The sequence below is a fragment of the Bubalus kerabau genome, chromosome 2 (assembly GCF_029407905.1).
Source record: "Bubalus kerabau isolate K-KA32 ecotype Philippines breed swamp buffalo chromosome 2, PCC_UOA_SB_1v2, whole genome shotgun sequence".
NCBI lineage: Eukaryota > Metazoa > Chordata > Mammalia > Artiodactyla > Bovidae > Bubalus > Bubalus kerabau.
The window spans coordinates 116,805,475-116,823,068 of record NC_073625.1 but is presented as its reverse complement, the minus strand read 5'-3'; the positions used below and the strand labels follow the sequence as shown (position 1 = coordinate 116,823,068).

At 40.6% G+C, this 17,594-nt stretch overlaps 1 protein-coding gene across 6 annotated transcripts in view; it reads right to left on the bottom strand.

Moving 5' to 3' along the window:
- The window catches only part of RUBCN (rubicon autophagy regulator), a 97,082-nt gene that overhangs the window by 21,404 nt on the left and 58,084 nt on the right, over positions 1-17,594 (bottom strand). For all 6 annotated transcript variants that reach the window (XM_055568495.1, XM_055568494.1, XM_055568497.1 and 3 more), the window contains exons 2-7: positions 13,623-13,776; positions 7,252-7,335; positions 4,610-4,769; positions 3,644-3,750; positions 2,439-2,592; positions 1,275-1,805 (exon numbers count right to left, since the gene is read on the bottom strand). In XM_055568495.1, the coding sequence (XP_055424470.1) occupies positions 1,275-1,805; positions 2,439-2,592; positions 3,644-3,750; positions 4,610-4,769; positions 7,252-7,335; positions 13,623-13,776 (1,190 nt within the window). The remainder of the gene's footprint in view (positions 1-1,274; positions 1,806-2,438; positions 2,593-3,643; positions 3,751-4,609; positions 4,770-7,251; positions 7,336-13,622; positions 13,777-17,594) is intronic.

The window sequence follows — 17,594 nt, the reverse complement described above, 5'->3', positions numbered from 1 at the left end:
AACCCTAGTACAGACAGAGGGATGGCACGTATGAGAAGCTGCACAGGACCCATACTCCCTCAGACCCTCCTGCTTAGGTTTTCTCTGGCTCCCTTTTCCAATGCAGGTTACTGTGGTTTCTGGAATCCACATGGATTCAAGAATGGGGAGAGGGGAGTTTTACATGCTCAAAGGCCAGCAGCCTGCAGTACAGCAGACACTGCATCTGCTCCAGGAGATGTGAAGTAAGGGTCTAACCTATGCACTCTTCACATCTAAGAAGGCTCATGGGAAGACAGACTTTGAATTGGAGGTTTCTTGGTTTCTGAACCAGTTCCAATGAGCCAACCCACATTCTTGAGGGGAAAACAGAGACAAAAGTTTGCATTTCAGAAGTTTCAGATGAGGGCCTTAGCTCTCACCTTTTAGAAATTATAAACAGAAATCAACAGCAGCTCTAGTTGTAAAGAATATCTTCCTTTTATGCTCTTAATTTTTTCTGCTTTATTTTGATATTTTATATCCAAAGCTTTTCCACCCAGAACTGGATTTCAGCACAAAGGTCCATGTTCCACTTGCTTTTATGGAGATGTTCTTACAAATGAAACCCAACCAAAGACTGCCAGATACCAACAACCTAGGAAAGATGATAGCAGGGAAACACTAAAAGCAGTGACACCCACCTTGGCCGTGCCTGGGGTGCTCTCTGCTAGCAGCTGGTGTTTGTGTGAGGGTGGTCCCAGTAGCCAAGGCCTCCTTATCCAACTGCCTTTCAGCCTGAATTACTGATGCAGCGGTCAGCCCACCTACTTGTTTACTAGGTCCCGTCACCGGACACTCACTACATCTCTAGTGTTAATCAGGGAACCCTAGCATCAGTTTGCCTCTCTCTTATTGTTATTATATTCTGACCAAACTTCTCAGGGAAGGAATTTAACAGGATTATTTTTAAAGCTCATTAGTACTTCCCCTCTGTCTGAGAGATACATTTAAAACTTAGACTATGATTAGTCACATTATCCTCTGATGCTAAAGAATTATGAAAGAATCCAAGAAAACACTTACTATTTAGCAATGTATAAACGAACAAACCTAAGTATCCTCAGAGAGATTCTGGATTTAGATATCCACATTATATTACAAACTTCTCTTTTGCACTATAAGCAGGATACTCTTCATATCTTCAGAAACATAACTTCTCTTCCTGCCATTTGAAGACCCTTAAGAACAAATCTCCCTTCCACCGGAAATTCCGGAGGCCACCTTACTGCCATGCGGTTGGTGGTTCTCATTACCTGGGGCTCCTCTGGAGGCAATGTTGGTGTCCGAATGGGAGCGAGTATGGCTCTTCTTTGTTCCTCCGGTGACAGTGAGCGTTTGCCCCTCTGAGAAGCTAGATCTGCGAAGGACACTGGACAACTGGCTCTGCCTACCTCCCTCCTGGTCCCCTAGAGAAGAAGCAGCAGAGTCTGGCTTCTGAGAGCTGCTGGAGGAGAACAAATTGGAGCTGCTGCTCTCGGTATTGCTGCTGTGACTCTGACAGCTGGCGGTCCGGCCCCGGGGGTCCTGGTTGCCAATGGCCAGGTACTCAGGCCCCTCGCTGGCATCACTTGGGGAGTCATTTTGGCTGCTGACCCAGGATGCTTCCAAGGGGCTGGTCAGAGTGCTGGAGCTCATCTCATTGGGGGTCGAGGGGGAGTCCTTGGCTAATGCAGTGATTGGAAGGAGACGGTCTAGGACAGTTTGATCCTCCGCTGCTGAGACATGCCCTCTGCTTTCTTGAGGTTTTCGGGGCGGGCCAGAGAGTGAAAAGGAAGATCTTCTTTCTAGGATATGAAAAGAAAGAGAAGGGAAAGGTGAGCTGGGAGCTTTTGAGCTGGTATGTATGAAGGGCTTCTCCACAGCTAAGGACTGAACTCCCTAAATTGGGGTGCCCAGGACATATGATGTCACCTCAAAAAAGGTTAAGTCATTCAAAGTAAGTAAAAATTTACTGAGAAGCAGCTAAGCCAAAAGCATGAGCTCTTGAGACAGTGGCTTCTTTGCTTACCAGTATGCATTCCCCATCTATAAAATGAGCAATAATAATAACATCTACCTCATAGGACTGTTTTGAGGATTAAATGAGATAATATACACAAACTGTTGGCAACAGAGCCTGACATGTGGCAGGTACTGAAGAAATGTTAGCTATTATTATTGAAATGCCTTCTTGGTGATGTGGATTAGAAACCCAGGGGAAACTAAAAACATCTCTTTCCTCTGTTACTTTAATGATTCTACTGCATTACCTTAGGCTAGTTGCTATATCCTCTTTAAGACTTCCATACTGAGACATGAAGTGTGACAAACTACACTGACCAGAGGCTCTATTATAGCCAGTGGGTGAGCAACCACTATGTCCTCTGTTTTCCAAGGCTGGAGATACATGTCTTCACAATCCCTCACTGCCCCCATACCTAAGCTGTGGTGGGGGATTTGGTGGAGACTGGAGAAGGACCCAAAGTAGGAATGCTGAGCATTGTTGGTTGAAGGAGTATACGCGGAACCAGGTAGAGCTGTCAGGCTCTGGCTCTTTGTCACCAGGAGTGGGCTCTCATGCTTTCTGGCAAACTATGGGAAAAAAAAAAAAAAAGTGTCAGAATCAAGGATAGTGGCCCTCAGAGGAAGAGCACAGTATTATAGAAACACTGGCAGAAACTGGCCTTTGGCAGCAGGTTTGAACTGCAGCCAGGACCTGTAGAGACAGCATAGGTATCCTCTACCATAGCACACAACTTTGAAAGCTCAAAGTCTTGGCAAACATCACGGCTTCTGCAGCTGGAATCCTAGGTGATCAGACCAGGAGTGCTTTATCATGAAGGCAATACAGTAAAGGGCTTAAGTCTATGAACGAGGAGTCAGAAGTCAGACACACTGGGCTCAAAGCCAGGCCCTATCACAAATTATTTAGTCCAAACTTTGGGCAAATGATTTACCTACTCTGTCCCTCAGCGGCCTCCTTTATAAAATGAGATTAATGTCTACTTTACAGAGTTGTGAGGATTAAATGAGATGACACATGTATTGTGCATAGCACCATGACTGGCATGTAGAGAATATTCAATAGGTGGCAAGCAAGAATCAAAATTTTAAAACCAGGAGAGATAGGGGATCCCTCCACAAAAGAAAGAGGGCTTGTGACTCCATTCTAGTAGAGGCACTGATATTAGTGATGGGATGAGTGACCTGGAGAGTGAAAAATAAGCAACACAAAATAACAAAATTTCCTTGGAAAAAATGATTCTACGTAACATTAGGCTGCACTGCATCTGATGCTCTATCTACAGTCAGCTTGATTCACAATCATCCCTCTGCCGTTTTCTCAAGCCTGCCCTTCAGGAGGTGCTTACTCAAACTAAAGATTTTTTAAGGATGAAAAAAAAAAAAAACAACAACAGACAACTCCCTCCTCAAATAGACCTAAGCTTACTTACAAATAGGCTTTTCACGTCAACATATACTTAATGGTACCTCCTCTTCTTTTCTAAGTTTTCTGTTTGTTTTTAATGAGAGCCTTGCAGCTCATAATTGCCTAAGTGAAGTAGTTTGCTACACAGGGTTATATCATGGTGAGGTCTAGGAGGCCAGAAGACAGACACAGATAATTCCTTGCCCCCCTTACCATAGAGGCATCGATCTGAGCCAGCAGGCGAGGGTTGTTCTGTTCCACTGCTTCCAGGCACTGGAGCATGGCCGTGACGTGGGCATCGCTCAGCAGGAAAGCAGTATCTGGGGAGAGAAAACTACTGCAGTGACAGAGCCCCTTAGGGAGAACTTCAGCCTCCCTATATGGCTCTGGGAGAGGGTCAGGGAAGGGGAGAGGGAAAAGGCAAAGATAAGGAGAATCATATCACTGTGGATAGAGGGAACCAGGGACAAATAAAGTACAGGAGCAGCTAAGTCATGTGCAGTATAGCAAAGGGGCCATGACAAGAGGCTACAAAATCAGAAAGACCCAGATATGATCTCTGGCTTTGGGTGATTCTGGCCAATCACCTGACCTCCTTTGAGCTCTGCTTCTCTGATTAGAAAACAGGGGTATTAATACCCAACTCTCAGGGTTACTGTTAAGTGCATATGTATAAAAAAAATAGATAGCACTGACTAGAACATAGAAAACTCTCAGTAAATAGTATAAATTCTTTTATTAATGCTTTTTATTGTGGTAAAAGCCACATAATATAAAACTTACTATTTAACCATATTTAACTATCCAGGCCAGGGGCACTAAGTACATTTACATTGTTGTGCAACTCTCACCATCATCTCTCTCCCCTATCACTTTCCTAAATTGAAACTCTGTCCACATTAAGACACTCTAAGTCCCCATTCTCCCTTCCTACCCGCCATAGTAGTTATTCTTATTGATCTGTGTGTATAAGAGTGGGGAAATACCTTAGCATAAAGCGTGACTGTGTTTTACATAAGATGTTAGAGAGAAGACTAGATACATATTACTGATTAGAATCTCTGTGATATCAAGTAAAAGTATGAGACCCCAGGGTAAGACTGGGTCTATAAAGAATAGTATAGTGGAGGAGAATGAGGAAGTCCATGCAGCAATCCTGGAGAGGTGACCTCTACCTACCTGTGTAGAATTTTCTGATGTACTGCCTGTCCCCCAGCAGAGGTCGGAGCTGGGCTGAGAGGCAGTGGCATTGCAGGCTGTGCTGCAGCCACAGCTCAGCCACGGCATGCTCACTCACACCATCCGTGCTGCTCTGGCCATTCTCGTGCAAGTTGATAAACTGAGAGCAAAGAAGCATGAGTCAAAATATACATCCTGATCAATCCAGCAAAGGTGAGGCCTAACGGCATGAAAACTAAACTGAGCAAGGTCAGAGGAGTTAATCAGAGGTGTTTACCCTCCAGCTAGCATCTAGATATTGTAGAGGAAGGAGAAGGAGGGAAGAGATTAATGGCCCTGCTGCTGGTGTGGACCACTGGAAAGGGACTAAGCAGTTAAGACATAATATGCAGCTCCAGGAGAGGACAAAGCTGCTACATCTGTCTCTTTATGTTCTAACTCCAAAGAGGCATCTATTCTGGGATATTCAGAGGAAAAACGAACTTGACCCCCAGGGTTCTCTCATAGAGTCTTCTATTTCAGGTATCCAGGTCAACAAGCAACACTTAGAACTGGACATGGAACAATGGACTGGTTCCAAATTAGGAAAGGAAGACATCAAGGCTGCACACTGTCACCCTGCTTATTTAACTTATATGCAGAATGATGCCAGGCTGGATGAAGTACAAGCTGGAATCAAGATTGCTGGGAAAAATATCAATAACCTTAGATATGCAGATGACATCACCCTTATGGCAGAAAGTGAAGAAGAACTAAAGAGCCTCTTGATGAAGGTGAAAGAGGAGAAGAAGAAAGCTGACTTAAAACTCAACATTCAAAAAATGAATACCATGGCATTTGGTCCCATCACTTCATGGCAAATAGATGGGGGAAAAAATGGAAACAGTAACAGACTTATTTTCTTGGGCTCCAAAATCACTGTAGATGGTGACTGCAGCCATGAAATTAAAAGATGCTTGCTCCTTGGAAGAAAAGTTATGACCAACCTAGACATCATATTAAAAAGCAGAGACATTACTTTGCAACAAAGGTCCATCTAGTCAAAGCTATGGTTTTTCCAGTAGTCATGTACAGATGTGAGATGGACTATAAAGAAAGCTGGGCGCCAAAGATTTGATGCTTTTGAACTGTGGTGTTGGAGAAGACTCTTGAGAGTCTCTTGGACTGCAAGGAGATCCAAACAGTCAATCCTAAAGGAAATCAGTCCTGAATATTCTTTGAAAGGACTGATGCTGAAACTGAAACTCCAATACTTTGGCCACCTGATGCAAAGAACTGACTCATTGGAAAAGACCCTGATGCTGGAAAAGATTGAAGGCGGGAGGAGAAGGGGACAACAGAGGATGAGATGGTTGGACGGCATCACTGACTCAATGGACATGAGTTTGAGCAAGCTCCAGGAGATGGTGAAGGACAGGGAAGCCTGTGTGCTGTAGTCCATAGGGTCACAAAGAGTCAGACACGACTTAGTGACTGAACAACAACCAGAAAAGAAGGCAAGAAAAACCTGGGGTAAGAAATCTAGGAAAAATGCCCCCAAAGATTCTTTACCAAAGAGAAACCACCTGAGCACCTCTTTCTGGCTCTCACCACAGCATTCTCTATTTGAAACGTACTTCTATTGGCTATTTCTAAAAGCAAGGTTTCATAGCCCACAATCAGTGCAAAAGAAAAAAAAGTATGGATGGCACTTTCAGGTAGCTTCTAAGAGGAAATGATTATAGCAACACATTTTAGAAAAGGAAGTTAGAGAGGGGGGTTTGGTGGGGAAAATAAAGTGATAAGGACCAAAAAAAAAAAAAAAAAAATCCATGTAAGAAAATCACTGTGCTCTGGTCTTTTCTCAGAAAAATGGCCAGAGTGACCACCCTGTTATTTGGTTCCCTGATCATTTAAAAATAAGTTACTTTTCCAGACATCACCTCAACAATGAACCTAAGTGTAATATACATGAAACAAGACTGGCCATGAATCAGTAAGTATTGGAGATGGGTGATGGATATTTTGGGTTCATTTCACTAATCTAATTTTGACTATGCTTGAAAATTTCCACAACCAAGGGTTAAATAAATAAACATATATATTTGGCAGTGATTGCTGTGGCCACTAGTTTTGTAACTCTGGCCAAGTTACCTAATTTCCTGGAGCTCTAGCTCTGTCCCTGGCTGGGAATCAGGGCTACTATACTGAGCTGAGAGAACAGGAGAGTAGAGGGCTACAACGGAAGCTAAAGTTGTTGGGGATGTATTAGGTTCCATTTGACACTGGCCTCCAGGAACCTCACATTTTTTTGTATTTGGTGTATCCTTTTCTTCTTAAGTAGTTACCACATATCAGTCCTACTTACCCCTAACCATTCAGAAAACTTCTTGCCATTTGCTCTGGATTCTGAAAAGCTTCATTCTGGTTCCGTATTTGCAAATCTTTTGAAAATAACGAAACTTTATACCCCTTCCCTAGAGGAGGGAAAGTGGCCTAGAGCAAGGAGTGTGTAAGGCTTACTTTTTTTTTTTTAAAGCATCCTCCTCTCCAAATCAGTCTGACAGGGATAATTTCCTCTCCTTGCCATATGCCATCCCTCTAGCCTAGGAGACTCTGCATACAGAACATCAAACAATGAAGCCTTGTGGTTGCCTTCTTACCTTCTCCACATGAAGGGCTGAGTGGGGACTGAGCCACCGAATGTCTTTCACAAACTGCCAGTAATCAGTCTGGCGGCAACACACCTGTTTCAGGAACACATAAGGTAAACAAATCATTACCATTGTGAACCACATCTGGTTCTCATAGCCATATTCCAAGAGAGGAAAAAGAAAAGCCTAACCTTCCCTTGCCACAATAAAGGTTCTCAACAGCAATCAAAGGAACACATACAGTCAGTCACCCTTTTGAAGATCAATTGTTAAAAACTATTCTAATTGTTCTTTAAAGGAGGTAATATATGCATATGATATAGAAGGTTATACAGCTGACCCTTGAAAAACATAGGTTTGAACTGTGTGGGTGCTCTTCTACGTGGAATTTTTTCAATAAATATATTGGAAAAAAATTTTCAAGGTTTGTAACAATTTGAAAATAACCCATAGATAAACTGCATAGCTTGGAAATACTGAAAAAATATTAGGAAAGTTAGATATCTCATGAATGCATAAAATAGATGTAGATGCTAGCCTATTTTATCATTTACTACCATAAAATATATACACACCTATTATGAAAAGTTAAAGTGTATGAAAACTTACACACAAACACTTAGGGGCCATAGACGGTGCCATTTGCAGTCACGAGAAATATAAACAAACATACAGAAGAACATCAAATCATAATTGCACAGTTAATTTTATGCAATTATGTACTACTATAATAATTTTGCAGCCACCTCCTGTTATTGTTTGAGCTCAAATGTTGCAAGTGTCCACTCAAAATGCCATGTGACTCTAATCATCTCTGTATGAGCTGTTCGGCTCTTCAGTAAAATACACTTTGTGGTAAAAAGTGACCTCTCCCAGTTCTCATGTATTTTCCATTGTGTTTAATGTAATAGCAAAAATTCTGAATAACACTCTGGGACCCAGACGAAGTGCCGCTAGCAATGTCGGGAGTGCTTCCAAGAAGCAGAGAAAAGTCATGGCATTATAAGAAAAAGTCGAATCTACACCATAGATTGAGGCCTGCAGGTGCAGTTAGGTCCACCATTTCAAGATAAATGAATCCAGTATAAGGACTATGGTAAAAAAAAGAAAAGGAAATTTGTGAAGCTGTTGCTGTAGCTACTCCAGCAGGCACAAAAATCTTGTACTATTTGAGATATAACTTTAATCACATATTGAAAACTCAGCTTTTATGTGGGTACAGGATTGCTATAGGGAAGACATCCCTAAAGACTCTAATATGATTCAAGAAAAAGCAAAGTCATTATGTGACAACTGAAAGCAAAAAAGGTGGAGGATCTAAAGCTGGAGAATTTAATGCCAACGAAGGATGGTTTAAAATGTTTAGAAAGAGGTTTGGAGAAGCGGCTTCTGCTGACCAAGAAGCAGCAGACAAATTCACAGACACTGTTAAGAAAATAATTGAGGAGGAAAGAAAAAAAAGAAAAGAATTGAGGAGAAAGGATATCTGCTACAGGTTTTTAATGAAGATGAAAGTACCCTATTCTGGGGAGAGGGGAGGAAATGACACAAAGGACATTTACTGGTAAGGAAGAAAAGCGAGCATGAGGATTTAGGACAGAAAGGGACAGGCTTACTCCTCTGTTCTGCACAAATGCAGTCAGATTTATGATCAGGGCTGCCCTTATTTACAGGGTAATAACCTACTTTCTTCTAAATGCTTCGATAATTTTTAAATTTTCAGCAAATAAAAACACATATGTTATTTACATATTCAGAAAAGAAATAAACAGGGACTTCCCTGGTGGTTCAATGGTTAAGACTCCATGATCCCAAAGAGGGGGCATGTGTTTGATCCCTGGTCAGAGAACTAAGATTCCACATGCCACAGAGTACAGCTAAATATATACATACACATACACAAGAGGTCTTTTTTGTTATTATTGTTATTTTTAAATTGGAACATCTATATGTCAACTACAGGTTTCTTCTTAGTGGTGGAAAAGGGGGGATCTCTGTACTTATAGTCAGCTCAGAAATCTTGGGGGTTAAGCATCTCCACATTTCCAAGCACCAGAAAAGGGATTATCAAATACACCGTGCCTTGTGGAAAGACTAAAAGTAGTCCAGATGCAGGACGTCAAGGAAAATGAGATTCCTTTAAGAACAGGGTTATGATGTTATAGCTTCCTAAGGCCCTGGGTGATTAAAAAAAAACATAGTTCACATTCCATAACACATCCCTAGAAAAGCACAAAAGAGATATGCCCAGCATGAATCATTGTATCCCTTCCCCCTCCAAGGGCACAACACCCAGAATAGCTTCCTGATGACACAGCAGCTAGAAGCCTTTGAAAGCCTTAATCTTTAGAGAGGAAATGAGAGGGAAAAAACAAGTCCTTGACACAGACTTTAATTTTTAGATCTTTACAAGGCATAACAGAGCAGCAGTGAAGGTGGTATGGATCTTTTGTATTTAATTCTTCTCACTTGAGCCTGTAGTTGCTAATTTGTATGTGGATGATAGATTTGTCTGGTCTGCTCTGCTTCCACCGACTAACACTAATGCTATTTTGTAGGTGACCATATACGTTAATAGTGTTCATTCTGGTGACCAAGTGCCTTCACAGATCTTATTACTTATTCATAACAATAATATTGTGTTGCATTTACCAAGCATCTTTCACTCAGGAATTTCACTTCACTGTTTCATCATGACACATTTTCTCTTTCTGGCACAGATGGTAAAACTGTCTTGTGATTACAGTAAAATGATTACTCCAGATGATGATGTAAAATTAGTAACAGAGCCAAGAAAAGAACTTTTTTACTATCAAGATGCAAGTATGTGAACCACTAAATAATGGTGCCTCTAATCTGGTAGGTCCTCAGTTTGGGAAATCTGTATTGGGTTTCTATAAAACCTTTTGGTACAGTTCCCAACTCTGGCTTTGGGAGACTAAGGAGCTGGCAATGCCACAGAATAGTATTTTAAACATCAGGAGGAAGGGCAATCTTATAAGAGAAGATAAGTTTGTTTGGGGTCATGCTGTGCTTGGCCTGTAGGACAGCCAGCCAGATGATAATGTATAGCAGATAGGTAGTCTTGCAGATCTAAAATTCAGCACAGAGGTTTGAGCTGGGGATTGTTAGTGTATACGTGATGGTTAAAACAATGCAAGTGAATGAGACTGTTTCAGGGAAATGTACAAAGTAAGAGGAGATAAGGACATAGGACTGGACTCTATGAAAAACTAAAGTAATGCTCAAAATTCTCCAAGCCAGGCTTCAACAGCACATGAACTGTGAACTTCCAGATGTTCAAGCTGGATTTAGAAAAGGCAGAGGAACCAGAGATCAAATTGCCAACATCCACTGGATCATCAAAAAAGCAAGAGAGTTCCAGAAAAACATCTACTTCCACTTTATTAACTATGCCAAAGCCTTTGACTGTGTGGATCACAATAAACTGTGAAAATTCTTAAAGAGATGGGAATATCAGACCACCTGACCTACCTCCTGAGAAATCTGTATGCAGATAGGTAGTCTTACGGATCTAAAATTCAGCACAGAGGTCTGAGCTGGGGATTGTTAGTGTACAGGTGATGGTTAAAACAATGCAAGTGAATGAGACTGTTTGTTGAATGAGACTGTTGTTGTCAAGAAGCAACAGTTAGAACTGGACATGGAACAACAGACTGGTTCCAAATAGGGAAAGGAGTACGTCAAGGCTGTATACTGTCACCCTGATTATTTAACTTCTATGCAGAGTATATCATGTGAAATGCCAGGGTGGATGAAGCAAAGCTGGAATCAGGATTGCTGGGAGAAATATCAATAACCTCAGATATGCAGATAACACTACCCTTATGGCAGAAAGCAAAGAACTAAAGAGCCTCTTGATAAAAGTGAAAGAGGAGAGTGAAAAAGTTGGCTTAAGACTCAACATTCAGAAAACTAAGATTATGGCATCCAGTCCCATCAGTTCACGGCAAATAGATGGGAAAACAATGGAAACAATGACACACTTTTATTTTGGAGGGCTCCAAAATTACTGAAGATGGTGACTGCAGCCATGAAATTAAAAGATGCTTGCTCCTTGGAAGGAAAGTTGTGACAAACCTAGACAGCATATTCAAAAGCAGAGACATTACTTTGCCAACAAAGGTCCATCCAGTCAAAGCTATGGTTTTCCCAGTAGTCATGTATGGATGTGAGAGTTAGACTAAAAATAAAGCTGAGTGCCAGAGAATTGATGCTTTTGAACTGTGGTGTTGGAGAAGACTCTTGAATCTCTTGGACTGCAAGGAGATCCAACCAGTCAATCCTAAAGGAAATCAGTCCTGAATATTCACTGGTAGGACTGATGCTGAAGCTGAAACTCCAGTATTTAGGCCACCTGATGCAAAGAACTGACTCACTGAAAAAGACCCTGATGCTGGGAAAGATTGAAGGCAGGAGGAGAAGGGGACAGAGAATGAGATGGTTGGATGGCATCACTGACTCGATGGACATGAATCTGACTAAGCTCTGGGAGTTGATGATGGACAGGGAAGCCTGGCATGCTGCAGTCCATGGGGTCGCAAAAAGTTGGACACGACTGAGCAACTGAACTGAACTGAAAATCTGAGAGGAAGAAATTCCAGGGAAAGAAACTAAGAAAGAGTGGTCGTAGGGGTAGAAGGAGGTCTCTATGAGACTGGAAGATAATAATGCAACATGAGTCAAGGTCTGATGATGTTCAACAGTGAAGAACACAAGACAGTGTTCAGAGGGAAGATGGGCACTGGATTTGGTAACACTTACTTACTTAAACTCCAGTAGCAAGAAAAACAATGGTAAGGGCAGAATCAAGATTGTGGTGGGTTAAATTATTTGTTCTATAAATTCCGATGTTCATATTTTTTGTCACAGGACAATATGTAACTTGAAACTTAAAAAAAAAATGAAAGGAATATTTATTAATTACTTCCTATGTACCATGAACTGTGTTAGGCCAATTTGTATGCTGTTTCATTTAATCTTTCTATCAAACATTATGACATAAATAATATTATCATCATTTCGACTGATGAGAAAAAGCTCAAAAAAGATAACATCACCTAATAGTTAAGACTGCCAGACAACTTATTACACTTTCTAAAGCTTTTTCAGGTATTATCTCATTTAATTCTCACAACAATCCTATGAGATACATACCAGTGTAACCGCCTCATTTTACAAATGAGGAAACAGAAGTACTAACAGTCATGTAACTTACTCACTACCACACAGTGGTGAAACTGAGATTGAAATAAGAGCAGTCTGACTCAGAGATCCATAATTATTACTACTGTTATTTTTTCCCCAAGGACCTGAGCAATTTCAATCCAGGTTCTGTCTGATTCTGAAGATGTCTATCAGTCTACTATACAATGTTGCATCCAAACTCCTTGAGTGAGAGTTTAATAATGATGACCACTGAGAAGAATTCAGTTCTTTAAAGGATAAAAATTGTCCTCAGATCTTCAAAATTCTTTAGAAAGAGGGCCTCACTTTCAGAACTTACTCTGAATAAAGAGAATCTAACCTAAGCCAACTTTTCCAGTGAATTCTGAAAAAACAAGAAAACTGGCTTAAAGAGTTTGTTTAGAGGTAATACACACTATTTTGGAAGGGAAGGTAGCACATTAAATCCTATCAACTATGAATATATTAATACCAATTCATTTTTTCCCAATGTGACTGCTAGTTGAGAATAAACTCTGATTAAAAAAGAAAGACAAGCCGGGCTCAGAAAAAGTTTTCAGGAAAGAAGACTAGGCCCTGACTAGGGAAGTATTTGAGTGTTTGGGAACACAAATTATGCACACATATATATATATGAGGTTTGATTTTTTAAAAGTGGAGGATCAGATCCAATGACCCACTTGACCGTTCTACCCAGAACCAAACCTTATTTAAAACACTGCAAACGGAGTAACTGCTATTGAGAATTGAAGTAGAAACCACTGAGATTTAACTCATTTTTAATACTCAAAGCTAGTGTTTGAGGATATAAGGAAAAGAAGTTCAACATCAACAAAGTTTATACAGAAAAAAAGTAAGCTATAACTAAAAACCATCACTCATAAGCATCAACCAGTTATCTACAAAATGATGTTCAAAGGATAGTCTAAAAAGGACAATATCCTGTAAATATTTCTGATATATCCTAGGATACTCTAAAGAGGAAAACCTTAATGATTCATCACGACATTGTCCTTCTCCTCCTCATTATCATCATATTACAGTCCTGCTCTCAAGGGCTCACACATGCAGTTGCCTTCATCTTCTCTCTGCCAACAACTTAATGCAAATGTTTCTTTCCAACAAGTGATCTGGCCAATCTGGCAAAACAAGAAAAGAAGCAGTATACATACCTGGTCATGGATGAGCCCATGATGGAGGATACTCTGCATGTCTCTGCACAGCCGCTCCAGGCCACCATACTTGGACCAGACATTGGGGCTGTTGGCTGACACTAAACCCTCCACAGTAGTCTTCAAATTACCCAGCAGCTGCCAATGCTCCCTCCTGCAAGGCCACCAATTATACCAATGGTTAGTTTCTTTGTTGTACTTGATCATACCATGCCAAAGAAAGTCTAAGACAAGAAGCCTCCTGTCCCACATCCTAACATTCTCTCCCTATTAATTTTTTACTTGGCAGAAAGTGAAGAGGAACTAAAAAGCGTCTTGATGAAAGTGAAAGAGGAGAGTGAAAAAGTTGGCTTAAGGCTCAACATTCAGAAAACAAAGATCATGGCATCTGGTCCCATCACTTCATGGGAAATAGATGGGGAAACAGTGACAGACTTTATTTTTGGGGGCTCCAAAATCACTGCAGATGGTGACTGCAGCCATGAAATTAAAAGACGCTTACTCCTTGGAAGAAAAGTTATGACCAACCTAGACAGCATATTGAAAAGCAGAGACATTACTTTGCCAACAAAGGTCCATCTAGTCAAGGCTATGGTTTTTCCTGTGGTCATGTATGGATGTGAGAGTTGGACTGTGAAGAAGGCTGAGCGCCGAAGAATTGATGCTTTTGAACTGTGGTGTTGGAGAAGACTCTTGAGAGTCTCTTGGACTGCAAGGAGATCCAACCAGTCCATTCTGAAGGAGATCAGCCCTGGGGTTTCTTTGGAAGGAATGATGCTGAAGCTGAAACTCTAGTACTTTGGCCACCTCGTGTGAAGAGTTGACTCATTGGAAAAGACTCTGATGCTGGGAGGGATTGGGGGCAGGAGGAGAAGGGGACAACAGAGGATGAGATGGCTGGATGGCATCACTGACTCGATGGACGTGAGTCTGAGTGAACTCCAGGAGTTGGTGATGGACAGGGAGGCCTGGTGTGCTGTGATTTATGGGGTCACAAAGAGTCGGACACGACTGAGCGACTGAACTGAACTGAACTGAAGACCCAATTCTGAGAGGGCTGAAGCTGCAAAGAACACTAAGTTTTTAAAATTTAAAAAAAAAAAAAAAGCCCTTATATTTACATAGCATATTGTTCTTTGTAAGGTGATCTTCACCTACTATCATTTTATCCTCATACCAGTAGCCCATAACCCTGTGTTTCTTGGCTTGTGAGCCATTAAGATCCATTTCTGGGCTTCCCCAGTGGCTCAGTTGGTAAAGATCCATTTCTGGGCAATGACATTATGTGAGCACTATATAAAGAGATGAAGGACATTTGCTGAAAACCAGAAACCTTTGCCTGAACAAAAAAGTCAAAAACCAACTTTTTATTAACTGTATTTCCAGTACTAAGTATATATATCTGTACACAAATATTATAGATAAGAATAAAAATTGCCCATGATTTTCTCCCATGATTTTCTAAGCTAAAATTGAGGCAAAAATGTCCTAAGCTTGCACTAAGCCACTTAGGACACGTTCCCAAGTCAATCAACTATTGGCTTATTCTCCTGGATCATCTGAAGTACTTCAGTGGAAAAGTCTAAAAATTGCTGCCCTAGATGATATTCAAGGTTCCTCCCAAATTCCCAGCATTTTCTCAATACAGGTTCCTACCCAATAAAAATTCAAAACCAGCTGCAATTGAATAAAAAGAATTGGATGCACAGAATCAAATGGATAAGGAAAACATGAGGAGATGCAGTATCAAACTCCTCCTCTTGGGCCCCCGACTGCTATGCTGTACACTTTGCCTAGCTTTTTCATATCTTGTTAGAACGCTGCTCTTTCCTCTTCAAGGACAGTCCTGGGAATGGTTATAATTTCTTCAAGAGACTTTTACCATAACCAGTTTAGCAACATTTAAATAGCTACAAGGGTAGGAGGGTTCTGAATTGAAATCCTTTCTAACTCCATCAGTGCTCAAAACTAACCTCTCCTACATTTTGTACACTTTCTAAGCCATTTTTGAAAAGTGGATGAATAGAGTAATGGCAGACAAATAAAATAAAATGAATGAAGCTAGGTCTGGTACAGGAGTATTATCTAAAAAGGAAAAGCCAGATGGCTGCCACTCTGATCTTCTACTCTAGAGCCCTTGAGATCAAGAATTTATTCAAATGGGGAGACACCAGGGTTTTTTTTACCCTTATGTCATTAAACATTTGAGTCACCAGACTCCCCTGTTCTATTTCTCCCCCCACCGAGTTTTACTAAGATATAACTGACATATAACATTATATTAGTTTAAGGCATACAACATAATGATTTATGTATATACTGTGAAATGATTAACACAATAAGTTCAGTGAACATCTATCGCCTCACACAGTTATAACTTTGTTCCTTGTGATGAGAACATTCAAGATCTACTCTTTTAGCAACTTTCAAATATATTACCACAATACAAAACTGTTAACTATAGTCACCATGCTGTATATTATGCCCCTAATACTGACTTATAACTTTGTACCTTTGGACCATTTCACCCGTTTCCCCCACCCCCTCATCCCTTGCCTCTGGTAATCAATCTGTTCTCTGTTTCTATGGGTTTTGGGTTTGGGGGATTTCACATATAAGTGAGATAATACTTATTTGCCATTCTCTGTCTGATTTATTTCACTTAGCATAATGCCCACCACTCATGCTGTTAAAAATGGCTAGATTTCCTTCTGAATAATATTCCCATGTGTGTGTCTGTGTGTGTGGCATTTTCTTTATCAATTCATCTATCAGTGGACACTTAGGTTGCTTCCATGTCTTGGCTATTTTAAATAATACTGCAATGAAAATGGGGGTACAGATATCTTTAAGAAATGGTGATTTTGTTTCCTTGGGATATATATACTCAGAAGGAGAACTGCTGGATCATATGCCAATTCTGTCTTTAATATCCTGAGGGATCTCCATACTGTTTTTCAAAGTGGTTGCCCCAGTCTACAATCCCACCAACAATGCCCTAAGTCCCTTTTTCTCCACATCCTCACCAACACTTGTTGTCTCTTGCATTTTAAATGCTAGCCCTTCTAACAGGTGTGAGATGACACTCTGGTTTTGATTTGCATTTCCCTCATGACTGGTCTTGTGGAGCACTTTCTCATGTACCTGTTGGCCATTCCCCTGTTCTATTTCTAAACCAGTCCTGAAAGATATTTCAAGGTAACCAAGATGCACACAGGACTGAGGCGGTCAGTAAAAGGCCATTTACTGTTGTACTGTAAGAAACTGCCATCACAGGGGCCAACTGACTGCCAACTTTTGCTTCAGTGATTCTCCGTCTCCTATGCTTCCTCAGGGTTAATCTGGCCTGTTCTGACTGACACAATTCCAATAGGTTACAATCAAGTTGTGCAGTCCTGAGAGCCAGTCTGGTTCCTCAAGTGACTCTGCATATCTGTGTTCTGATTCATTCTATATTGATCTTACTAGTTTAACCATCAAAGAACATCATCATAAATCCTGCATGTAGACACTAAGTACCCTAAATCCTAGGGCTTTGATCCCAAAATTTTACAAAGAGCACTGAAACTCTAGAAACCTTGAGCATTCAGATTTATTAACAACTTCTGGATGAACTAAAGAACTTTTCTTCCCCAACATGAATTGTCCCTGAGATACCAAAGCTACAGAAGAATGTGGCTCTTACTCTAAGATGTACCAAATCATCTATATTTGGTACATACTCATGTAGAGGTAAAAGTAAACTTAAAAAATTTTTTTTATTTATATAATCAGTCTCTTCAGTGTCTTTGCCTTTTTTATGATCCTTTTTCCTAATAATATTGTTTTCATTTTCAGAGAGTTAAAATATTAAACTCAACTGAAGCCCATACATAGTGGCTGGATTAATCCATTCATATTTGAATCTTAGATGTCAATAGATCACCATAGGAAGTAAACTATTCCTCCTCATCGTTGACCCAGATTGTTAGC